Source organism: Mustela putorius, unplaced genomic scaffold (genome assembly GCF_011764305.1).
Source record: "Mustela putorius furo isolate JIRA1106 unplaced genomic scaffold, ASM1176430v1.1 tig00000682_pilon_pilon_pilon, whole genome shotgun sequence".
NCBI lineage: Eukaryota > Metazoa > Chordata > Mammalia > Carnivora > Mustelidae > Mustela > Mustela putorius.
In genome coordinates this window covers 3,069,509-3,095,939 of record NW_025421443.1, presented here as the reverse complement: position 1 = coordinate 3,095,939, position 26,431 = coordinate 3,069,509, and the positions used below count along the sequence as shown (strand labels likewise).

The window sequence follows — 26,431 nt, the reverse complement described above, 5'->3', positions numbered from 1 at the left end:
TGCCTAAATTTCATCTTTAAAATGGGGATAATTTCCTCAGTGATTATGAGGATTAAAAGTGTTATTTTTAGACAACTTCTAAGAAGACTCAGTAGTTCCATGGACACTACCAAGAGCATTTCCTGACATGTTAATTATTATAATTATTTCTCTAAAAATAAATGGCCAGTGATTTGAAGTCATTCCATGTGACTCAGTCAATTCAACATGACCTGAGAGCACATAGCATGACGAACAGTCTAGATCTTAGAAATACCAAGAAGAATTAGACTTGGCCTTTGTTTTAGCTCATGGGCTGTATTAGCCTAAAAAGAGAAAGATACATAAACAGATCATGTCAGAACAGTAGAGCAAAGTCAATAATAAGATGAATTATTTGGTGTTTGCTTAGACACAATTTGTTAAAGTGTCAGTATAGACATTTCACTTTGAAATATTCAAGAACATACTCATTTTTTTTATCCCCTCAACCAAAGTTTTTGAAAATGAGAAAGCACTTATGGACTGTGGAATAGAATAGTTAACTAAAGGTGGGACGTTCAAGTGGTGCTATCCAGCAGTCATTTTGTAAGACAAGCTTACAAATAAATATAATTACAACTGTAATGAGTGACCTGGGAAAAGTGGAGGAAAGGGATGGTAGGAAGGTGAGAAAGCCTGTCCTGGCATTTGGAGAAGGTTCCCTAATAACGTCTTGTCTAAGCTGAGAGCTGAAGGACAAATGGCAGTTACCCAAAAGAAGGTATTTTCCAGACAAAAATAACAGGGAATAAAAGCTGCTGTCAATTGTTTGTCAGTTGCTTTCAGGTTCCAAAAAATAAAAGAAGGGAAGAATAGTTAGTATAATAAGGAAGTGAAAAAGTCGCATAAGTGATAATTATCATATCCTCAGAGCCCTTCACTGACCCTCCCCATATAACATAGCTCCCTTCACCCTGTCCTTCTCTTCCCTTTCACCACATTGCTGTACTTTTTAAAAAATTATCTTTGTGTTTTTATTGTATGTTTTCCTTAAATGGAATGTGAGTTCCATTTAAGATGGATCTTATTTTTCATACTCATCTCCATAACTACAACATTAAGAACCAAACTTGCGTAAGTCAATGGTGCTCAGTGAATGAAAAGAAAAAGGATTCAATGCTGGTAGTAAGAGAAGTAAGCTGGAGGCCAATCATGAAAGGTTTTATACACCAGAAAACAGATTTGAGACTTTCAATTAATTGAAAAAAAAATGAAGAGTTTTAAGTAGAAAGATTTGTCTTTTATTTTTATTTATTTTTTTAAGATTTTATTTATTTATTTGACAGAGATTACAAGTAGGCAAAGAGGTAGGCAGAGAGAGAGAGAGGAGGAAGCAGGCTCCCTGCTGAGCAGAGAGCCTGATGCTGGTCTCCATCCCAGGACCCTGAGATCATGACCTGAGCCAAAGGCACAGGCTTAACCCACTGAACCACCCAGGCGCCCCAGGATTTGTCTTTTAAAATAATCATTTATTGTTGTGTCAAGGATAGATTTGAGAGACTGAAGAAGAGGATCGTTGTGGTTGAGATCACTGGAATGGTAGTAGGAAGGATGGAAAATGGAAAATAATAAATTTGAGAATTAGTAAGAAAGTATAATTAACAGGGCTGGGTCGTTGATATGAGAGAATGAGAAGACTTAGTGTGATATGAACAACTGCCAACACAGTGTAACATTTCAATGAGGAGGAGGATGTAGTTGTGTTCATTTGCTGCTTGTCTGATGGAATCTCATAGAGATTCATTAACTTTCATAAATATGAGTAAATATGAGGTGTGTGAATCATCCAAAGGTGGTCAAGTAAGAACTAGCTAGAGAAGTGTCTAATCAGCAAAGAGAGATCTGGAGGCCATAAGCACAAAGGAGGAATTGAATCCATGGTAATAGATGACATTAACTCATGAGAAACTTCAGAGTTAGAATAGAAGAATGTCTGGAATGTATCCCTGAGGAACTCAGGACAAGGAGAAAGGGCCCACAAAGCAAAGTGTGGTAGACCTGAGGGAGGGAAACCTAAAGAACCTGGGTCATGGGAGCCATGGTGAGAGTGAGCTCCAAGAAAGAAGCCGTCTTCAATATGGTGGTTCTAAACACATCTCTAGGACAAAAGCCCTCCTGACTAGTGCATCTAATTAATAAATATTTAGATTTTATTTTCTCATACTTATGTAATTGAGGAGTAATATTGAGGAAAGATTGTTGCTTAAAATTGAATCAGGGTTCCAACAGGACACTGGAAGATGGGACTGTTGACATGGTGGTCCAGAGGAATGAGCCAGATTGGAGTGAGAATGCCCCAAAGAATAGCAACCAATAGGGATGGAAAGAAGGCTGTAATTCTGAATCACACTGGGGTGTGTTGTATGTCATGAGTATATTGGGCATGGGCTCAAGTAAGAACTGTTGTCCATATTTTAGTTATTAGTCCTAGAGTTCCAAACCTCCCAAGTCCCAAGCTTGCTGCATTTGGATGGACAGTGAGGGTGGAGGAAGAGAAAAGAGTTGAAATTGGTGAAAGAAGTCAGAGAAGAGGAGGAGGAAAGATTGCCTTTAGGCTCAACACTCGAGAGTTGTTCACAACTAGCAGAGCCCAGGCAGGCATAAATGATGTTTGCATATCTCTGCTGTCATTGGAGATAGTCATTGAATTAATATGGAAATTGAATTTCTGATTTATCTCTGGTTCATGCCATTATAGATTCAAATTGTTAAAGAATGAGTGCATACTTTCTGAGTCATTTTCTTCCAGGAATGGTGTAGCTTGAGACAGCACCTTTGAAATCTGCATTATATCTTTCAGGACAGTATGTATTTGAGGGAAGCCAAAGATTACTGGCATAACTTCAGAACTTATGAAGTTTAAATCTATATTTTATAAACAATTGGACACTTAGCACAGCACTGGAATAAAAAGAGGACATACCTGTCTTTCCTCAGTAGAGGTCATTCTGATCAACAGTAATCACACTTAAAAAAAGTAGAGGAGATGCAGAGGGCACCATTGTTGGCATATTTCATATGTAAGTTGACACCCTGGAAGTATTGAGAAATGGCCTCCTTCTTTCTCTTTTTGTTAAAGATTTTATTATTTATTTGACAGAGAGATAGAGAGAAATCTCAAGTAAGCAGAGCAGCAAACAGAGGGAGAGGGAGAAACGGGCTCTCTGCTAGCAGGGAGCCCAATGCAGGGCTCTACCCAGGACCCTGCTATCATGACTGGAGCCAAAGGCAACTGCTCAACTGACTTGAGTCACCCAGGCGCCCCAAGAAACGGCCTCTTTCTAAATGAAAATTAATCCAACCCAAAGTATGAACACAGCATCACTTCAAAAGTGAATCTCCACATGAATCATCATCTGTGATTCATTCCTCCCCTGTATTTTAACATTGTACACCTTCATTTATCTGTCCATTTATTTAGCAAATATGTACACACATGCCAAACATCATTATGCTGGTGAATAGCTCAGAGATGACATCTGCCCTCAAAGAGTTCACAGTCTAAACAGGAAAAGAAAAGGCATCAGCAATGACAAAGCATGTAACCCCCAAGTGCCATGGGATTCTGAACCAGACTTGGGCAAAGTTGAGCCTGAGACCAAAAAGCCTAGATGAGAAGGGAGGAGAGTGGTTTAACCTTACCTTTTTTATTTCTCCCCCCAACAGAATTTCCCCTGAAGAGTGAGCCACATTCCCCCTTTTAAACCACAGCCCAAATCTGATCAAGATTTCCACATGTTGATATTGACAAAAACACCACTAAATACTAAGAATGAAGAGAAAAAAATTTAGAATATACAAACAGCTTAGAAATAGTCAAATTTTCAGCGTAAGGTTTTGAACTTTAAGGTAACTATACATGGAGTCCAAAGAAGTAGTTAGTAGTTAGTGCATCTTTGCTTACATCTAGCCTTGAGTTCTGCTCTCCTCAATCCACATCATCTTGGGGAAGGGACGTTTGTTTCTATCAGCGGGGAAGGAAAGTTCTAGGTAACTGTCCATTTCCCAGGAAAAACTAAAAAAAAAAAATTACTTCACATAAATACCTTTCATTTTTAATCTCCTTCCTGGCAAATGAGAGAATTTTCTGCCCACATCTAACTGACGTGTCTAAGGTACCCAACAAAATGAATTATCTAATGCTCATAGTACAAAAGGTGATGATTTTACCAGTGTTACTTTCATGATATAACACCATGTGTAATGTGCTCATATACAATACTAAAGGATACTAAAAATTACAGAAAAGTAAGAAAATACCCAAATCATGATGAAGACTTAACAAAGGAAGGCATGGCCTAACTTCTTAGGGGCTCCTACTGACCCAATCTCTCTAATGCGAGTACCAAAATAGTGATGTTGATGCATTTTAACCCATCAAACAAAATCATTATTTATTCATCTCTACTGATATAAATAAATGAATGTGCAAGATAAAAACTTTCCTTACTATAGAACGCAAACTAATACATGTAGATGGAATTAGAAAACCCACATTTGGAAATCATCATTGTAATAATTGATTCAGACAAAAGCCATCAGAGTCTAAAGGATGAAAGTTTAAAGAGTAAGAAGATAATATGTAGTTTCAAATATTTCCACGCAAGGGAAATTTGTTACTTTATGGTCGAGAAAGATGGTAGTCAATGCCTTAACCAACTGATCAACGTTCAGTGCCTTCTGATACCGTACACTGTAAAGAACAGGGCACTACTGTTCCTATTAAAATACCATAATCTGAGTTTAAAATGAGGAAACATCAGATAAGCCGAAAGTGGAAGACATTCAAAATATCAGGTCTACATGGATCCAAAATATCAAGATCCCAAAAGGTGAGAAAAGACTGACCGAAATATTCCACACTGAAGACTAAAGAGATATGATGCCAAAATGTAACACAATTCTCGATTAAATACTGGACTGGTTGGAAAAATGTTTTTCTGCTACAAAGGCCATTTTTGGGACAATTGCTCAAATAAGAATGGGTTTCTAGGATTAGATGGTAATTTTTTTTAACATCAATCTGATTTTGTTGGATGAACTAGAGTTATGTAGGAGGAGATTGTTATTTTCTTTTAGAAAATACACATGGGTATTTCAGGGTAATAGGCCATCATGTCTGCAAATTATACTCAAATAGTTCAAGAGGAAAACATAAATGATAGAGATAGAGACAAATATAACATTTGGACAAATGTTAATAAATGGGGAACTTGGGAGCATTTTTTGGTTTTTTATTTTATTTTATTTTATTTTTCTACTGTTCTTGCAACACATTTGTTAATGTTTAAATTATTTCAAAATTAAAAAAAAAATTAGTGAAGCAAATATGGAACCAAAAGGTAAGTGGCATTATCTATATTTCAATGTTACTTCATACTTTTTCAAGCATTACCCTATACTACATTGAAGGTAAAATTACACTTCAATTTATTTTTTCTTTATCTTAGGTTTGGTCTTCTGCCTCAATGAACAACAGTTTTTAACAAAACATAACACAGGTTGTAAAGTATGACTAATATACAAACTTGCAAAAATAATTTAATTATTAAGAAATTTTTAAAAGCTTATTAAGTTAAAAAAAAACAGTCTTGATCTTATTGCTTTCTTTTTCCAGCTGATATAAATGGAACACTCAGACATTCAGCTTTGTTCCTGAAAGACACAACAATACAACTCAATTTGCTCACCCTTTCTCTCTTTGCCAGGTTTCTTATGTCAAAGCTATTGACATTTGGATGGCAGTATGCCTCCTTTTTGTGTTTTCAGCACTTCTGGAATATGCAGCTGTAAATTTTGTATCAAGACAACACAAAGAACTTCTGAGATTTCGACGAAAGAGAAAGAATAAGGTAGGCAATTAAAAGCATTGGGTTTGGCAGGATACCAGTTTTCATTGAAAAGTAAATTTGTTATATGAAATAGAATGGTGCAGAGAGGAAGTGAAGTCTGAGAACCAAAAGATACAAATATTTCTTTGGTTTTGTTCAATCAAAACTGAAATTGTCAAAAATACCTTCAGGAATAAAATGGTGACATGCAGTTCTCCTTTACACAGCATATCTACTGGCATGAGAGATTTATCAACCTCTTCCTAATGTACTTCTTGGAACAACACCATTTTTTGCTTCAATTATCAAAATATGTCATTTCTTACTTGCAACGTGAAAGTGTTCCTGATGGTCTTACTTGACATGTCACTGGCTATGGCTATTAAGTTGTTCCTTTTATCAAACAATTTCCTTTCATCGTTTCCATAAAATACCACCTATTTGTTAATGCTATGACATTCATGTAGAACAATTTGGTCTCTTGCTCATGCATACTTTCATGTTTTTAAGATATTTATACTGATTTATACTGAATCTCTAAAGATATTTATACTGAATTAAGATATTTATATTGAATATAAGATATTTATACTGAAACACAAGAAGGTGTTATTATTGCCTTGTCATACCTGTTAAATGAAACCCAGAAGAAATTGTATTGAGAATATCATTAGAAGACCACAGGAAGTTGCAGAAGTAATCTCATAATTGAATTTGGATGTACAGAATGGAGTTGTTCCCCTCTATTAAGACTTGCAATGTTTTCTTTATGTGCACATGAGCCCGATCAACCCCCTTTCTTCCTCTGGAAGGGAGAGTTTCTATTGACCGGCATATCTATGAGTTTACTTCTTTTCATGTGAATGTGCCAACTGACATTTAAAAGCAAATGGACACATACGCAATAGAGAAATATCAAAGTTTATGCAATAGGAGAAATTATGGCCAGAATCTGATGTATTGGAATATTTAAGTCAAAACATACTCAAACCTTAGAAATAATACTCTGGTTCCTATAAGATGCGTTTTTAAGGACTTTGAAAGGATTTAATTTTTTTTGAGGTTTTCTTGTGGTTTCTGAATTATTCACTGCAATTTGCATGTTCATAAAATTTTTTAAAGCCCTAAGCTCATGATCTCTCAGTACGGAGCATTAAACATATTCTAAAGTAATAATGAATTCAGTCATGTCTGACTCCCTCATCATGATAAGTACCCAAATCTCAGTATCATGGAAGGAACATCAAGGACTGTGATCCTCTGAGTAACTCATGGGTGGGATGAAAATAGTGTCTGAGCTTTTATTTGATCAAGTTGGTATGAAAATAAAAGCATATCACTGGTATACTGAAACATATTTTAATAGAGAGGTTCACTTTTCTCTATCTCTTTCTCCCCACCACACCCCCATCTACAGTTTTCCTTATACTTTTCTCCATCTTTTTCTCTCTCTTTCCTCCCCTTTTTTCTCCCTCCCTACTGCCTACTTGCTCCTCTTTCCTCTAATGACACTTGGCACTGGATGAAACACTATCACAGGACAAAAAAATGCTGTATCACAACAGTGAAGTTCCTGTTTTCCTTTCCCTTAAAAGACTGATACAGATGATTTTTCCTTCTAATGTCATTAATCTGAAGTAAAGTAATACTTATTTCCCTTTCTCATTTTGGTTTGCATTTTCACTTTTATTTTTCCATTTCTCTGCCTTTCTCCTCCTTCCTATACATTGTAGAATGTATCAACCAGGTGCTGGAAAATATTAGGGATGTAATGTCCAAAGGGCGACTGAGAGTTCACATTCCACACCCACCACACATCCAACAGCCACAGTGTCCAATGGGTAACAGAATAGACTGTAACTGTAGATGCTCAGTTTTGGTTCTCCTTTAAAAAAAAAAAAAAATTATCCTACCAAAGTAGCTCTTGAGTTTCACTCCCTGTAAGATTATCAGGATATATAGTTAAGCCCATAACTTTTTGCTCACAGAAAGACAAGATTAAATTTTCTAATGAGTGGCTCTCTAGGAAAATATAGAAATGCAAAAAGAGTAATATCTTATTATTTTCTAATGACCAGTTGAAATATTCAGGGAGTGAATATTGTAGTGGAGATTTAGTGCAAGAAAATTTAGTGTTTTGTTTTTAGTTCATTTCATACTTGGGGGGTTGGATACCTTGCATATGTGAATATTGATTAATTTGATACATATGTATGTGTAAATGATATATGCAATTAAAAACAGTTGTGCAATTATATTTACTCATATATGACTTGATTTTCTGGTTTCTCAATCCCTCTTGGTCCACTTTACCTTCCCACAGACAGAAGCTTTTGCATTGGAGAAGTTTTACCGTTTCTCAGACACGGTAAATTCACTTTCTTAACTCTAAGTAGAGGAATGTGGTCATCAGTGAAAAAAGCAGAGAGCGTATTCTGCACCCATGCAGTGTTTGGTGGGGAAACACAGCCCCTTGCACAGTTAAAGTTAAACAATCATCATGACCCTTCAGCTAAGGATATATTCTCTTTTTCAACCTCCATTTGTCTTCCCTCACTCAGTAAAGATATTTAAATATTATCCTTCATCTAACCAACTGAGTTATTTGATTTGTCAAAATGATCTTTAAATATACATTAAACAAAAATAACACATATAATCTTATAATAGTCTACATGGAAGAAATAGTAATTTGTCTTGACAAAATTAGTTCCAAAAATTCATGAAAATTTATTTGTACAAATAAGTTCTAAATGCACCGTTTCTTGTCAGAAAGTAGAGAACTATAAATAAGGCAAAAATAAAATACTTTCTCCAACCTATGTATCTCTAGAATCCCTTCTTAATATTAAGAAAAGTTGAGATTCTTTATAATAAAGGGGCAATTTTGGTATTTGATAACAGCATCCTTCGAGATGTTTGATTAAAAAGAGATCACAAGGTCACATGTCTAATATAATAGCTGAATAGTTAGAAAGGTAGTCTATGCTAGAGCAGATTAGTTTTGGAATGGACCACTATAATATAGCATTCGATGATTGCATTTAAACATACTCAAGCCAAGAATTTGGGCTGGGAAATAATAAACAGTCCAGTCTATTAAAACTAAATTTCTAGGGACACCTGTATGGCTCAGCTGGTTAAGCGGCTGCCTTCAGGTCATGATCCCAGCGTCCTGGGATCCAGTCCCACATTGGGCTCCTTGCACAGCAGGGAGTCTGCTTCTCCCTCTGCCTCTGCCTGCCACTCTGTCTGCCTGTGCTCACTCTCTCTGACAAATAAATAAATAAAATCTTAAAAAAAAAAACCCAAAACTAAATTTCTGAAATAAAGTGCATTTAAACATACCTCCCCAGATGATTCTGCTGCACACCTTGGTTAAGAATGGCTATAACATTAGATGCACAGACCAGAAACATGTTACATTCATCTAATTGAAAGTTTCTCAATTTCATACAATGTATCTAGAGCCAGTATTATTTTAAAGCACTTACTAAGTTTTCTTATATTATAACATGTAATCATTCAATTATTTTTTCTACTAATATTGTATATTTGTTCCCAACATAGCTAGGCACTTCCCACTTCACCTTTATTTTTTCAGCCCTGAGGGAAAAAATTCACTTGATCCAATTACTTTTACTTAATTATCTTAACTATAATTTTGACAAATTTTAATTGCTTTGTGTTTGCATAACACAAATAGCTTCTTTGGGAGAAAATATATTTAAATTTCTAGTAACTAAGCAGTTAATGCCTATAGGAGCCTTAGTATAAAAAATACATTTAATTAAGTATTGCTTTACAAGAACAATGCACAAAGAAGTCTGATGAAAACTTAGGTTTACTTCAGCAGCAATCAATCAATACTTATTTTTTTAAAAGAAACAGTATGGTAATGCAAAGACATTCATTAGAAATTTATGCATTCCATTTATTTTGTAATAATGCAAATTTGGGGGTGACCATTTTGACTTTTTGAAAACTGTTTTTCTCAACCTAATGACCCTCTGGGCTGACCAAATTGATCATTTTTAAAAAAATATGTATTTTGCTTAGAAACAGAGCAATGTAAACCTTTAAATTGACATAATCTAAATGAGTCTAAATGAGCTAAATGTTGGTCCCAAGTCCTTTATCTTCACGAGTACAGACTTAACATAGTTTCCCCAAGCACTCTAAGTTGGCACAATAGGCAAAGTAAATAAAATAGTTTCAATATAAAAAGTTTGTTACAGCAGGGGACCTTACACTATTCCTAGGAAAGTTTTAACTTGGTTCAGCATTGGCTTAGCATTATACGGAATCTCTTGTATCTGACCCTTTCCCTATTAAGGTATAAGCGGTCTTTGATGAAAGACTACAAGTTTGCTCTTGCATCCAAAGTTCCCCACCCCACACTGCCATAGCCTGCTGTGTGCTGATTACCCACTGCACCATGTCCTAGACGCTTCTCCCCAGTGCTGTATATGTATGGGTGTATGCATGATATGAAAATACTTTGGTCAGAAGTTTGCTCCTCCCACGTGTGATATCATCACTTTAATCCCGCAAGGGTATAAAGATGCGCCAAAATGTTTCTGAATCTATGTTCTTTTTTAAAAGAAATGGCTGATACGGGGTTGCATTGCATTTCACGTAGCTTCTCCTGCATCACGGTGTACAGATGCAATGGTTTGCGGAGAGAAGACATGACCCACGGTATTCTAGCGCCTCTAGCTTCCTGCTTGTTATTGTGTAGTCGTTATTATGTACATGCTCAGATGAAATAAAGATGGACCGTTAGTTCTAGATTTGAGAAAGAACCACCAAGTTTAGATTCTGCGAGCCACGATGGCTATCTTTTTACGATTAAGATATCACTGACTGCATTTTGACTATCTGTACAAAACTTGTCATTATTTTATTGACTTACGTGTTTACATGCTGTCTTACTTCAAAAATAACTCAGGGTAATTTCTAAGGATAACAAATGATTGTTTTTACTAATGTGAATCTCAATGACTCTGATTTACAGGGGTTTGAAATTTTATCCTCTCAGGTAAAGCAGATATTGTAAGAATTTAATGATTTCCTGCAAACAAATTTCTGGAGTTTGTGTTAAATACACCTAATTCTTAGTTATGACCCTTTGAAATATCTGATTAGGAAAATAGTATTCAACAAACTAATACAATCTCTACTTAATCTAATTTTACATGCATTATAGTGAATTTCATCTCAAATTAAAGTGTACATACTGCCTTTACAACAAATTGTCTATTTATAATGTATTATTTTATGTTAGTCCATAATTCTGAGTTCACACTAAATGAATCTAACATACTGTGCTAGAGCTAGATATATGGGTGTTTAAAAAGTATTTTACTGATTTCTCATCAATCTCCTAAAATGCATGTATTCCATTTTTATATTGTTTTAAGTGTTCATCTTTTTAAGCTTACATTTTGCCATTTAACAACTTCCAGACCATTTCTGAATCTAAATTCAATACACCAAACATGAACTTGGCTAATTCATAACTAATTCATGTGTCATCAACAATAAATGCAAAATTCTCCTGGGAATTAGATTTCAAAGAGTTTTATATTGACAGTTGACTTGTAACTATGAAGTATCTTTAACGTCATCTATAATTATATTTTTTAAGCTTTCCAAATTTCGAAATAATATAGAAATGTATATAAATGTATTAAACTGAATGCTTTATTTTCAACTCGTGTTTATTTTGGAAAAAGAATTTTTAGTTTATTTACATAGTTCATCTTACCTCAGCATTTTCTAAGCGATGGTGATTTTTCTCAGCAAAAATAAGCCATTGTTATGTTCCTTAGTAATTTTTTTTCAAAATCCACACATTGAAATCATGTAAGTGGAAATTAATAGCAATTCACTTTTCCTTCCTTTGTCACTTTCCTATCTGGCAATTAGAAGTTACAGAAAATGATTTCAACAGAAAGACCTCTGGCATAATTACTGAACATCTTGAATGTATATAGAACACACAAAGGCACCTACCAGGGAAGAAACATTAGGATGAAAATAATGTATTTAATGGTGTTGTATCTCACAGCAGTTCACACAATAAATCATCACTCATGCTATCTTAGAGGATCTATGTTTTATTACCACTCATTAGTAAGCTTCATGTCTTCACCATTTCCACACCCAAAAATGAGATTTTATTTCTTTGGTCATTTTTGAGGACTAAGAAGAGGATAGGAAATTAATTCTTATCTCACGTGTATGTTAATATATATCTTTTTGTGATGGAAATGAAACAATTCAACTGAATGACAAAGTCTACGCTTGGATTTTCTATTTTTAATATTTCTAGTTATAATATACATGTTAGTATGAGTCAGTCTTTGGCCTAATCCTCTAAGAAAATGAAAAAGCATATGGAATGTTTCCCAGTGTGGTATCGATGCTTAATTACTGAAACATTTTTCTCACTTTCAAGCTTAGTGAAAACGGGTCCTCTTATTGAAAGAATTATATACTAACTAAATGGATTTTTACATTTTTCATTGCCTACCCTTCTAACTTGCTTAAAGCATATTAGGAAGGTTTTATCTGTGAATAAATTAAGCCATTTCTTCACTTTTACCTTTTTAATCAGCCATGTTCTTTTGCTCATTTTTAGTTCATTCTATTTAATCTTTTAATCAATGCCTATATTTTGAGTTGGAAAGTGCTTAACTTAATGAATATCAAATATTGGCTAACACATAGTGTTGGATACAAAAGTTTTAGGTGTTTGTCTAAACCCTTTGCTCATTTGGCCTTTAGTCTATTAGAAAATCAAGCTGAAGATGACTGCAGAAAACTGAATTATGTCCAAGAAATATTTGAGTACTAATTGGAATAAAGAATATCACTGTACAGCTAAACATACATAAACACAGGGTAATTTTAAGACTGAGTTTTACAAAACAAAGAAATTACTTTAATTATAAAATAGTTTGATGCTCCTTCTAATAATCTAATATTAATAGTAATCTATTGGAAATGTTTCATCCATTCTTAAAATTATTATTTTAAGTGTAGCCTTTGGAGGGGGGGAACTGCTATAGCCCAGTGATTTAACAGCACAACGACAAAAAAAAATCACATGATTTTTCTGCAGTCCGAGGGTCCTTGTTCTCTCCTTCATTCTCTGGCCATCTGGACTGTTGGGCCAGATTGCAAGCTGACCCAACAGAACTGATATCCTGTTTCTGAAGAAGCAAGATGTATCCATGTGCCTTATCTCACGGGCACATCCAAAATACTTGTGCTGTTTCATAGAACATGTTCAAAACACTGATGACTCCTTGATTGCAGAAACTAGATTTGCAAAGAATCTTAGCAGTCAGATAGCAAAACCCATCTATTATAACAGTATGACAGTGAAGGTTATGGCAGAAACATTATCTCTTCAGTTTTATGCCCTTGGTTAATTTTTAGTGCAACAGTACCCAAGTGCAAGGCCATTTACAGAGTCAGCAACTGGGCCGGCCTATTTTACATAGTACTTTGTTGAGAGTTTGGTATTTAAAATACCTAAGAGGACAATGATTCCAGTTGTTATTTGTAGTTTCCTTTCAGGTTGTGTATTATGCATAATAACACAATTATAATAAACAAAATATTGAAAAATACAATAACCTTAATTTGAGTACTTTATTAAGCATTTTATATTCTTTCCCTCACCCTAAAAAACCTTGCTAGATAGTGCTATACTCTTTCCCTGGGATAAGAAACCAAGAATTTGAGAGTTAAATAATGAAGGTGATCCATGCTCCAGGCAACAGGTGATGAATGCTTAATTATACATTTGCACTTTGAGTGTCAGTCTTGAGTCAGATTTTAAATTTGGATCATCTAATGTTTTTGCGACATAGGAAATAATTGAAAATTGCTTCTCTTAGCACATATGTTTCATAATTGCAAATACCCAACCTATTTTCAAATTCTTAGGACCTAAGTTCTCCTCAATATCTTGGTGTCATTGCCATTACCAGGGAATAAGTATTTGAAGTGTTTTTACTGAAATTCCAAAAATTTCTATTTTTTCAACTCCACAATTAATTGGAAATATGATACATTAGTGAAATCATCTTCCAGGTGCTTTTGAGAACAATAATGCACCAAATCACACTGTAACGCATAATTACCTGAAGCCAATTGTCCAGGATAACCGTTGATGCTATTGATTTAAAAACGGATAAAGACACGGATCTATAGATTGCCTTGTGTATAGTCCTACTTAGAAACAGCTTTCCTTAAAAGCAGAAATTATTAAATAATAAAATAATAGTTAAATACTAACACAAAAGTCATCCCAGACTGTGTTTTCATAAAGTGCCACTTAAAATCTAAATTACAGTATTAGAAGAATCCAAAGATTGTTGCATCACTAAAAATTCAAAACTACTAGATAGATACTTTGTGCCTCTTGGAAATGCTTGTTTCCACAACTTGGCTGTGTGTTCTGGTCACCGAGAGAGCTTGGTGGTGGGACAAGCTAAAGGCTATTAAGTTTGAACTTCCACAATTGCCTATCTAGAAAACTGGATCTCAGCAACTCCTCCCAGTGACGCCAAGACAGGTGTTAGCCTTGTATGAGAAACATTGCCTTCCCCAAGACTATCATTATTGCATGCATGTAGAATGATGGTAATCTTATAAGTTGTTGTCAAATTTTATAAGGGACCCACGCTACCTAAAGATGATTAAGTTTAAATTGTTCCAGTGTGTCAATTTTTCTATTAAAAAAAAATCTAAATATCAAGTAGCTTTGTTCATTACCACACCAAAACCCTGATTACCGGTTTTAGGAAGCAACCATGCTTACGAGACAGAAATAAGCTTTGATTTCATTTGTCATTTACTTAACTTTATAGATGGTCAAAAGGCGGGAGAAAGAGCAAAGAAAGTATCTTCCTCTAATGGAGAAGTTTCATGGGACTCAAACACATCAGATATTTTTGTCCCCTCACAAACAGAGAGTACGGATATCTTCCTAGTTTAAAAAGAAAAAGATATGTGTCATAAGCAGCAATGATCCCTTTAGCTAGAAAATGCAATCGTGGTCCTAGAACCATTATATCAAGTATACAATATATACTCATATTTTCCATCAGAACTGTTATAACACAAAAGAAGCACCCGTGAGGCGGGAAGGACAGAATTGTGTCCCAGCATTGCTTCCGACCCTCACACTTCCACCATCAGACACTAGAAACTTATTAAAGGCATTCCTCGTTATGGTCATTCATAGCTACATGATCGACACACTCATCCAGTGAACTAGCCTGCTCACGTCCTTGTCACCCTATCTTCAGTAACAAGTGTTTTAATTGCTCATTCCAACTTCTATTTAAGTGTCTGTTTTATGTTGTTCTCTTGGGCCATTTTATACCATGGTCATGCTTAAATGTATTCCTTTCTCCAATGAGATCTGTTTCAGGAGCACAGACTGATATAAAAACACTTTGTTCCAAGCCATTAATAGTATTTTCAGCTGTGGCTTGTTAACAGTGTAAACAAAGACCAAGATGGACTCACTGTCTATTTCTGCCAAAATCCACTGAATCCTCCAGGAACCATAATCAAAGACCTTACTATTCCATCTGCCAGCTCTGTGTTAGCACTTACTCTCAGGAGATTTAGCTCAAAGGCAATGTTCAAGCAATATTTTCTTTCATTAATATTCAGGTCAAGATCCCACTACATCAATGGCTCTATTGCACAATAGAGGACTGTCATGGTTTTATCCATTGCTGCGTGGTTTGGACACCACCACGACCACTTCCATGGCCAGTCCAAGACATCTGCTTTGGCTTTCTAGTCCCCTTCTGAAACAGCAACTAGGCAGGGATTACCTGACCTAATTTAATTCTGCCCTGGAATATTCATAAGGAGTTTCATTAGCCACCCTGGGATGTTCTTAAATGTCTACCTGACCAGCCCATTTGCCTGAGCATGAGGCAAAACCACTGGCTAAGGTCAGGAGTCTTTGACTCTGAGAGGAAGAACCAGTTCTCCTGATGCTGCCACACATGCTGGTTCTCAAGTCAGCCCATTTTGTAGACTTACCTTTCTTTCTTCAACTACACTTTTTTCAATTTGACTTCAGCTATGGTTTGAGCCCTGATCTTCTCTGTAAAAGTTTCCATTGGTCAACCAGGTGACCTGTTTTGTTTCGGTGGGAAGAGAATCACGAGGTTCATATCACTTACTCCAGGAAGCTCGACTAGAGATTCCATCTCTGGTCCATTGTCAAACAGGCCATGATTTACTTTGGTTGAGTAAATCCCCTTAGCTTGTTCCTAAATAATATCATTTTCATTTTTTTTTAGGTCACTAACATTGAAATACCTTTCTGACATTACCTATCATAACATGATGGGTATTTTATTTTATTTTTTTAAAGATTTTATTGATTTACTTTAGAGAGAGACAGAGACAGAGAGCACCAGCATAAGCAGGGTGGTGGGGTGGGGTTGGGGGGCAGAGGGAGAAGAAGGCTTCCTGCTGAGCAGAGCGCCTGATGCAGGACTCAATCTCAGGACCCCGCATCACCACCCAAGCCGAAGACAATCGTTCAACCAACTAAGCCACCCAGGTGCCCCAGCGTGATAGGTATTTTAAACCTAAGTATAGGCTGATGCCTTTCAGGTTCCTTCGATTTGGGGACTGTTTCTGCCAAAGCACAGGAGAATGTCAGTAGTTGTCATTCAAATAGATTAAACCTACTCACAGCATGGAGAGCTTTCTAGTCTTGAATTCTGGCAGCCATGTTAGGGCACCACTGTTGAGCCTTTTCCAGAAATGCCAATCTAGGTGTGTTAGTAGCAGATGCCCCTAGCAGGGATGAATGTTCAGGTCTCAGAGAGGTTACTTGGGCTATTGCCTGCCTCAGACCTCTCTGTTTGTCCCTGTTCCCCTTTCCAATTCAGACTGTCTTCTAGTCACTTTATACAAGAGGCCCATAGAAATAAAAATGTATCTGCCAAATTTCAAATAGTGCTACAACTGGTTTTCTCATGGTGGGATGCAGAAGAGATAACAGTTTGTCCTTTATTGTGTGTTAATTGTGTCTAGTTGGTTTACCCAGATTATTTCCAGAAATGGGACAGGTTGGGCCCTGAATTTCAGCTGGATTAGTTAGCCTCCTCTCCCTAGTCACTAGTTTCTAAACCCGCCCTTGACTTTCTCCTCAGAAAGGGAAGCTACCATTTATCATTAACTAACTTCCTTTTGAAAGTGACCTGGACCAAACTGTTTCCAACCAGGCTGTGATAATATGCAGGAGAATTCAGGTTTCCTTAATTGGGTCTACCCCACCTGAAGACACACAGCATCAGATTTTTTCCTTTATATCGACCTTGAAAGGAAAGCCCTGGGTGGGGGACGGAGGGGGGAAGGAAAGCCCTGTTCAAGTCTGCCCAAGCAGACCCGACTTGGGGCACCTGGAAGGTTCAGTTGGTGGAACATGCAACTCTTTCTTCATCTTGGAGTTGTTGGAGTTGCAAATTTGAGCCACACATTGAGTGTAGAGATAGCTTAAAAATAAAATCTAGAAAAAAAAAAAAAAAGTCATGCCAGCCTCCTTTGTCCTGAAACTCTTCAGTTTTTACCATTTACCACGGTAGAAGCTGTTGGGCGACTTTTTAGTGACCCCAAGTGGTCAGCAGTCAGAGTGCAGGCCTCGTTTAGCTTTATCATAAGCCAGATCAACCTAGATCTTCTGGAGAAATGAAGGACTAGCTCCCTCCCCTGCTTCCAGTATTTCCTTAATCAGAGCTAAGAATTTCGTTTACCTTCCCGGAATCTTTTGCTGTTTAATGGTTCCCACAGGGGAAGTTTGAGACAGTTCTTAGGGCTTCCCATGTTAGGACATCCATCCAACTACAGCTGGGCTAACAAACAACAGCCCAAGATTAAGTTCAAGCCAGAAACGGCAAGATTGTTCATTCACATGTCGCGGCCTTTCCAATTATGCATTTAGCCAAAGGTGATGACATCCACTGATTATCCCACTCGGGACTGGGCAAGGAGAGCGTGACCTTCAAAGCCACTCTTCTTTGTTTCAACTGCCTGAAAGGATGAAGGAACCTCAGCAGCCCATTTCAGGGCCTTCTGTTTCCATTCCCCATCGGCATCATTGATTTAACTTTTGAGATGAAAGCAGATTTAACGGGGTTCCTTAAGGGAAGCAGCTGCTTGAACTGCAACAGATTTCCTTCCTCCCAGCTGGCAATCATGTGCCAGGAAATCTTTCATAGGACTCCTGTCATTTTTCATTCTGTGTCTTAAAAGTCACCCAAAGAGAGCTAATAGATTTATCTCCGGCCGTGATCTTTCTTCTGAATAGCCCAGATAGTTTTCCCATCAGTGAAACCAGCATGGCAGCTGTCAGAGCAAGCATCCCCATGAGTCATATACACCCTCCTGCCTTTCCAAAAGGAGAACATGGAGAACCCATACCTGGTGGAGCCGCTAATCGTAGCATCTACCAGAGTTGAGGGAACCAGGGTGCTGGTTCTCAGCACAGCCTCATACCACCCCAGGCTTTAGTCAAAAGGGTCACTGATTCCACTGCCAGTAGCTGCTGCAAGTTAAAAGTTAGAATTCACAGCCAACATTATTTTTCATGTTTTTTCATCCCTGTGGCAAGTAACCTAAAGATCCAAAAAGCCCAGATTGATTCCCCAGATACTGGCTGCTATTTCACAGTAAAGAGACCCAGCTTCTTTACGTTATTATTGCTTTATCCAAAATGGTATATTTAAGCCACAAGTGGCTATCGAGTCCTGGAAATGTAGAGTCTGATCTGAGGTGTATTACAAATAAATATACACTGTTTCAAGACTTAGTATGAAACAAAGAGTGTAAACTATCTCCTTAATTTTTACTTCAAAGGAATGTTTAAATCACATTTAGGGCCTACCGAATTAAAGAAAATACAATACTAAAATTAATTTCACCTCTTTCTTTTATCTCATTAAAATTAACCAATGTGAAATTTAAATGGAAAATTATACACGTGATTTTTGTCTGTGGCTCCCATTAGATTCCCATTGGACAGGGCTGTTGGATACTCACAAGTTTCTAGTGTTGCTTCCCTGGGTTTGCCAAGAAGTCCTATCAGGATAAAATGCAAGTCTTTCCAAGTACTGAATGGACTTTCACGTTCATCCTGAGCCCAGGCTGCTTGCTCTCCTTGCTCTAACTCCTCTTTCTGCCAAGTGGTTTCAGTTTCACAGATAATCAAAGAAATAGAAGAGAAGAAACTCCTTGCATTTTGAGTCACTTTCCTCTCAGTTCCCTCACCCTGGTCTGTTTCAGTTTTATGTCATTAATTAGCCATCTGTCAGTTCATCAAGGGAGAATTCTGTGTCAGCCACATTCCAATAGCAAGAGTTATCCCAGTCACTTTCTGCAGAGCTTTGGCAACCTCAAACCCAGGGTGGATCAGGATCTCATTCTCACCAAACTCCCTCCCAGAACTTTGAGCCATAGTGAGTGTGAAACAATCTGAAAGCCAGTTCAACTTCCGTCGCCACTGCTGAAATTCGAGATGAAAGTTGCCAATCAAATCCCCCAGACACAACAGGCTTTATAACCTATTATGAAGTTTACTTGGTCCTATGGGAGCATGGGAAGCAGCTAACCCATCAGACCGAGCATCTTCATCTCACTGGGAGACAAGGGAGTCGCTCAAGAGCACAGCTGCTCTTGTCCTCATCCACAGGTGCATGGAGATGCACGCCACGGGCAAACGTCAAGGCCTGTATTATCCCCTGGGCACAGAGAAGCCACAGCCTTGATTTCCGACCAAGCCTGTATACATTCTGGTCACGTAGGCCAAAGGCCTTCGGGCCCCACACAACAACCTCTGTGCAGTAAATGTACCCAATTCCATGTTCCCCATTTAGCTTAACTCTATTGTTTTCAAGGAAATGTGCAAAGAAGCAGCAGTCATTCATCAGCCCAGGTCTGATGTTAACCCTCTACTCACAGTTATGTGGAAGGATACCGTTGAAAATAACCGCCCGATCCATGAATAGCTTAAATCGTAAAAAAAAAAAAAAAAAAAAAAAAAAAAAAAATTCAAGATGAGTAATGGGGTAGGTTTCTCTAAGGTCTGAAAATAAGTTCTTCCAAATAGATGGTTAGAAAGGGAGTAAGTGGGAGTAGTGGTTAGAGATATAAACTTCCAGTTACAAGATAAATAAGTACTAGGACTCTATCTTACCTACAACATGATGAGCTAACTAATGCTTCTGTATGACCTACAGGAAAGGGAGTAGGTCCTAAGAGTTCTCACCACAAGAAGAAACTTTTTCCTTTTCCTTTTATTGTATCTCTAGGAGATGATGGGTATTAACTAAACCCATTGGGATCATCATTTCACCATATATGTAAATCAAACCATCACGCTGTACAGCTTAAATTGATACAGAGGTATATGTCAGTTGTTTCTTAGTAAAACCAGGGGAGACTGAAAGTAAAGGAACCCTACTTTACAAAACACAGCAGCTAGAATCCTAAAACTTTAGTATTTTTGTAATTTATCTCTTAACTGGTTCAACGAATATGTCAATACCTCGCTGTAAATGTTCATTGAAAAATGACTCTTGCCCTATTTTGAGATAGATTTTTTTTTCAACACATGGGCTGAGGAAGGTTAAGAGGCTGTTTTATACTTCAGCAGTCAGCTGATGTGCACACAAAGTTATATAAATTATTCAAACAAACTATACCTTTTTTCTGGAATGCAAACACCAGCATGATTTCCTAAATTATGAGGATGTTAATTTAGCACTTACTGTTTAATTTCTTGTATATTCATTTTTTTCTAAAACAGAGAAATTCAAGGCAAATAATAATTTAGCTTTAAAATTCCCATGGAGGCTAAAAAAAAATTGTCAGTATAAATGAACATCCTTACTAAAGAGTATTGAAAAATCAATTTCTTATTTTTATAAGATGACAACAGTAGTTATGTGTAATTAGGATCATCAGCTTTTATCTCAGATTTGTTTCCTCAAAATTCAACTGCTCATAAATCTTATGGTTTAACTATTTTCCAATAATTATATGTTTTTGTCATGTGAACTTGCCTCACTCCATAATTCCCAAAAAACCATTTTATACATTATTACATCAACTTTGCTCAACTTCTCATGTTTAGAATCCATTTTAATTTCCATTTTTCATGTTCATATTTTGTAATATACTGTTCATTGAGCGTCTATTTTCATAGACCCAAAATAATTTTTCAAGTGTTTGAAGCAATTACTTTTGTCTCCTATATTACTGTTAAAAGAGAGGGCTATAGCAACTTCATAAAATATCTTTTTAACTTTCAGTTTTAGTAGCAAAAATCCAATTAATTGGCAATCATCTACTGTTACATTCTAAATAAGTGCATTAAAGTAAATTGCTCATTAATGATTTTAATTATAAACTCCTAAATACCATATTTTCCTATCATGAGCACACTTCACTTATCACATTTTCATGAAACAATTTTTCTTTTAAATTTTGGTTTTCTTTTCACACACATATATGGAGAACTATTTAATTTGCAACATTCAAGAGAAAGAAAGGTAACATAGTAACTTAAATAATAGGTTTTGGAGCATAATAAACACTTTTCCTTAACATGAGATAAACTTCTGCCAAATTTCATTTATAATTTCAACTCAATTTACCTGAAAAGTAATCTCATATAAACTAGAACATGTGACTATCTTTAGTCTTCTAAATGGGTTAGTGTAAAAGAGAGAAGTAACATTAAGTGAGGATAACAAAAACCAAGCAGTGTTCTTAAGCTAGACTGTATTTTCCAGTGAAGTAATCTAAAAATCATAGGAAATAAACATTAAAGTTTACCTCTATGAAAAAGAAAAATCCAGTCAATGATTTGATATTTCGCCCTTTGACATCGTATATTTACCCATTTAAACACATAACGTAAAGCAAACCTGGTATATGAATATATAACACATAATATCCCACTAGGTTCTTTTTCTTTCTCTATTTAATTATTCTAGCAATATGGAGACAATACCAGAATTTGTAGTTTTCCCAATAAACACGTTAGTTAAGAGTTTCATATTTCTTAGTGGACACATTTAAATGATGCAACAGGATAAATCAATAAAACCTGAATGGGGAAAAAAGCAACTCAATCTTTATATGCTTCAGTTATCTTTCTGTTACAATAATGGTAACATTTATCATGATAAAGTTTTAGTTATGATTCTGAAATACAGGTTCTATTCCATGACTAAAATGTTTTCTTTTGTTTTTCTTATGACAGGATGATGAGGTAAGGGAAAGTCGATTCAGCTTCACAGCCTATGGAATGGGACCCTGTCTGCAAGCAAAAGATGGTGTGACCCCAAAGGGTCCAAACCATCCTGTCCAGGTAATGCCGAAAAGCCCTGATGAAATGAGGAAGGTTTTTATCGACAGAGCCAAGAAGATTGACACCATCTCTCGAGCCTGTTTCCCATTAGCCTTTTTGATTTTTAATATTTTCTACTGGGTTATCTATAAAATTCTTAGGCATGAGGATATTCATCAGCAACAAGATTAAGCCTCTGGGGGAATGCAAGTGCAAACGATCAATTCAAAAGAAAGTTTCTTTGCCATAGGTGTGTGTATACGTGTGTGGTTTGTTGGCGTACAAACGATGACCATCATATTAAAATGGCATATGGGTGGGTATTTTTATGATATGCTATGCAAAGTCACAAGGCAGATTAAGAGTCTTTTGATGGATACAAAAATATATATTATGAGGATTTTATTTCATATTAATTTAAGATTATTTGTCCTTTCACTGTATATCATGTAAGTGGAAGTATTACTGCCAATGTGTTTGTATTGTTATATAATATCACATAATAGTACATGTGAAAACTGCTTTGGAAATTCTTGGTTTTCAGTGCAATGACGTTAAATCTTACAAAAGTAAAATTTATACAATTAACTTTGTAACTGGAAAAAGCAGAAATGTTGAAGATTTAAAAGTCAGTAGCTTGAGGCTTTAAAATATTTTCTCATAGTGTAGCTGCAAAACAGAAGAGTAATCAATTAATTCAGCAGAAAACTCAGTAACAGAGGATTGTACATATAAATGTTATGGGATCAACTTATGTACTACCAAAAAAATTCAAATTATAAAATTAAAATTAAATTTGATTGTTTAGAAAACAAAATGTCCCTCTTTGTAAATTTAAAACAGATGGCTTAAGAGATCATATTATATATAAAATCTACTTTTCTTAACTTTAGATCTCTATGAATGAAGATGGAAATACTGAAAACAAGAGAATTGTTTTTAAATAAGTGTTATAACTGTGTATTTGGAATTATTGCCAAACACTGCAAAATGCAAGCCAGCACCCTTGTTTTGTTGGATTTTTAACAGTTGCTTAATTATCTGTAATTATGTTTAATGTTTTGATATAATTGAACAAAGTTCAGTAAGATTTTTATATTTTATCTTAGAATGAGACTTTAAAATTCAATGGGATTGTAGTATTTACATTTTGATAAAAATGAATTTAATTAAAACAAAAATGGATTTATGAAAGTTTTTTTAACAAGAACAGTTTCCCATCAAAGTTATATGGGTTCAAACTCTTAGTTCCCAATGTAAGGAGGGAAGATTTTAATTTTAAATTATATAGATAAGTCATTTATATAAAATAAGGATTGGTTGTTTTGTATTTCTGAATTAATGATTTCAATATATATGCCATGCACTAGATGTGAATAATTTTAAATAAAATTTTTACTTAAAATTTATCAGCAACCCCATGGAATTATTTTAACTGCAATGGGGCATTAACTCATTTCACGCAGTGTAATTAAGTACAAATATATGATAGAGTTATTGGTGAGATTATACCTGACTATGATTCTTTTCAGTTTGGCAATTTTTTGCATTATTTTTTATCAGTACTGTTGTATTTTTTAAAAGTTCTAGAATGCTTTTTAGATACATTTAATTGTTGGTCAGATTTGCTACATGGAAACTCAAGGTGCCAAATGATTGACAGAAAAAGATCTAAAACATTAAGAAAATAAGTAACTCAGATTCAAGAGGAAAAAATAATCCAGTCTTTGAATCAAATGGTATTATTTTCTGAACTTTAACCACACTAAAACTAAAAGCAAGAACTGCCATTTAAAGTTAAATATTTTTCAATGTTATGGAGCTCTAGTCTATCCAATAGTAGTTTTTAAAAATAACTTATGAAAAAATAACATTTACTCAGCAATTTTTGCTAGTGAAGGACCAAACTGCCCTCCTTTATAAATAAAACACTATGAGGGGAAAACAACAACAACAATAAAAACAAAACATGTTTGTCATTAAATGCAAATGCCACAACTGGAAGAAATTTTTACTCTTTACTTACTTTGAGGACTGTGTGCCTGAAAGTTGAACACAGTCTTCTTCATTTGCTGTGTGTGAATCAAAACCATGGGAATATATTCTTGTACTAAAGACAGATTAGAGCCAGACATGCTGTTTGTGTTCCCTGGGGATAAACTGGGTATTGTAGAGTTAGGATAAACTATATTGTCTCAATATGTCTCTGAAATACTTGAATATATTTTTCTGTACTTTACACATCTTATTTCAAAAGTTCTCCATCACTGTTTCAATTAAGTGAATTCTGTCAGAAGCAAATAGAAACATAACGAACTTATTCCCCAAAAGAAACTCACAGACACTGCTTGTTTAATATCTAACAATATTAAAAAATGTCTCTTTTATCCCTGAAACTTGAATGGAAAAAATACTAGCCACAAGACAACTTGTCAGCAGAAGAATTGGTATGGTAGAAATCTCTTATCTTAAAAGTATTATACTTACTTTGCTTGGGTGTATATGTTTATCATTGTCTTACTATACTAAGAAAATACTCTGATGGTCCTGACTCATATGGCAACAATAACATTATTTGTATGGCTGACTCCAAACTGTTTAAAGAAATGTGTCCCCTCAAATGAATGTTTACAGATTGTTTAAAACTGGAAAACTATATCGCAGTTAGCATCTCAAGGCAGTAGTAAGTAAGCCCTATGTCAAACCCTAATTTTTCAATTAACCCAACAGAAAACTATTAATGGTGAGAAAATTCAAATGTGTTCTTATACACTAATTACCCACATGCAAGTTAAAATTCTAATACGGATAATCTGATTGTTTTGAAGAAGCCATGTTAGAAAGTTTGTAACTTTTGTACAGGCAGTTTAGTATAATTTTTCTTAGTATTATGTATCTCAACCATTGAAATTTATGGTTCCATAGTATATGAATTTTTATAAAACCTTGTATCTTAGCATTTAGATGCCATATTATTTTCTTCCCCAAACATTAGAATTGAAGGTCAGCTATAGTGGGGATCTAGAACTTTCTTTACTGCTTAAAATAGATTCCAGAATGAAACTGTAGAAGCAAGAAAGCCAAGGATCTTTAAAATTTCTCTAACCTTTCCACGTGTTTCTCCAAGGCAGTTACTCACGCGCAGAGCCTAGTCAATTCCCAGCTGCTGTGTTTAAAAGATTCTATGACTACTTATCTTATTGTACAATTAATTCTTATTCTATAGGTATAGTCTGGTAACATTTACCCTAATTTTGAACTATAAATGCTTTAAAAGCTATTTATCCCTAAAATATGGATATATTAGGTTTACAAATTCCCAGGATCTTATGGAAGACCATGGAAATTTTAGCAAGAAAATGTGAAAAAGTAAGCCAACATGTTTAACAGAAGAAAGTTGTGAGCTACTTTAGCGTTCTGTGTAGTTGAAGTTGTTGTGATTTTAAGAGAAATACATGTTTGTCTTCCATACTATACATCCTATTTTTTAAAAATATACTTGTCTATTCTCAGCATGATATAATTCGACCTGCTAGTCATTTCAGAGGATTGAACATTACATTGGTAGTTATGTTTTCTTTTCATCTATAAAGTACACATCCATGAAATCAACTCCAGGGAATATGGGAATTGCCAATATTAAAAGTAGAAAACACTCTCACATGAAAAAGTAGGAAATTGGCAATACCAATATTTGTAGATGTCCCAGACAACAACTAGAGCACTCTAAAAATGCAACTCTTAAATTGAAAATGTACCACAGTCCTTAGAATAATCAATCATTAACAATCTTTGAAGTCATGTCTCTTACTCCAAGACAGATTTCTTATACTTTGTAACAGAGGTAATAGCAAAATCTTTCAAAATTTGTCAGCCCATACCATCTGTGTTTCTCACCTAGTTGATGCTGAACTGGTAAAGAAAGCAAGCCTTTCCATGTATACAACATAAACTTACATTTAGTCTATTAGTATTCATTGATGCTGACAAGGCGAAGACTATAAAATAATGAGATGAGTTTAAACATATTAAAAGAAAAAGAATGGTTTCTACCACAGGGATTTGAATTTTAACAATCTAGCCAAAACAAATATAATCAATAGAAAATAGCATATATATTAATAGTAATCTTAGTTCACTAAGATTGGTCAAGAATTGTCTGGTGACTCAG

The 26,431-nt window shown here is 35.4% G+C and overlaps 1 protein-coding gene and 1 long non-coding RNA gene across 6 annotated transcripts in view; one reads left to right on the top strand and one right to left on the bottom strand.

Moving 5' to 3' along the window:
* Positions 1 to 23,148, top strand: part of GLRA3 (glycine receptor alpha 3) — a 194,628-nt gene extending 171,480 nt beyond the window's left edge. The window contains exons 8-9 of the mRNA XM_013063301.2: positions 5,730 to 5,873; positions 22,174 to 23,148. Of these exons, the coding sequence (XP_012918755.1) occupies positions 5,730 to 5,873; positions 22,174 to 22,452 (423 nt within the window). The 3' untranslated portion in view covers positions 22,453 to 23,148. The remainder of the gene's footprint in view (positions 1 to 5,729; positions 5,874 to 22,173) is intronic.
* The window catches only part of LOC106007199, a 121,860-nt gene that overhangs the window by 56,259 nt on the left and 39,170 nt on the right, over positions 1 to 26,431 (bottom strand). For 3 of the 5 annotated variants that reach the window (XR_001181783.2, XR_006607592.1, XR_001181777.2), the window contains one exon: positions 19,864 to 19,912. The exons of the other annotated variants lie outside the window; for them this stretch is intronic. This is a non-coding gene — a long non-coding RNA (uncharacterized LOC106007199). The remainder of the gene's footprint in view (positions 1 to 19,863; positions 19,913 to 26,431) is intronic. 5 annotated transcript variants of the gene reach the window in all.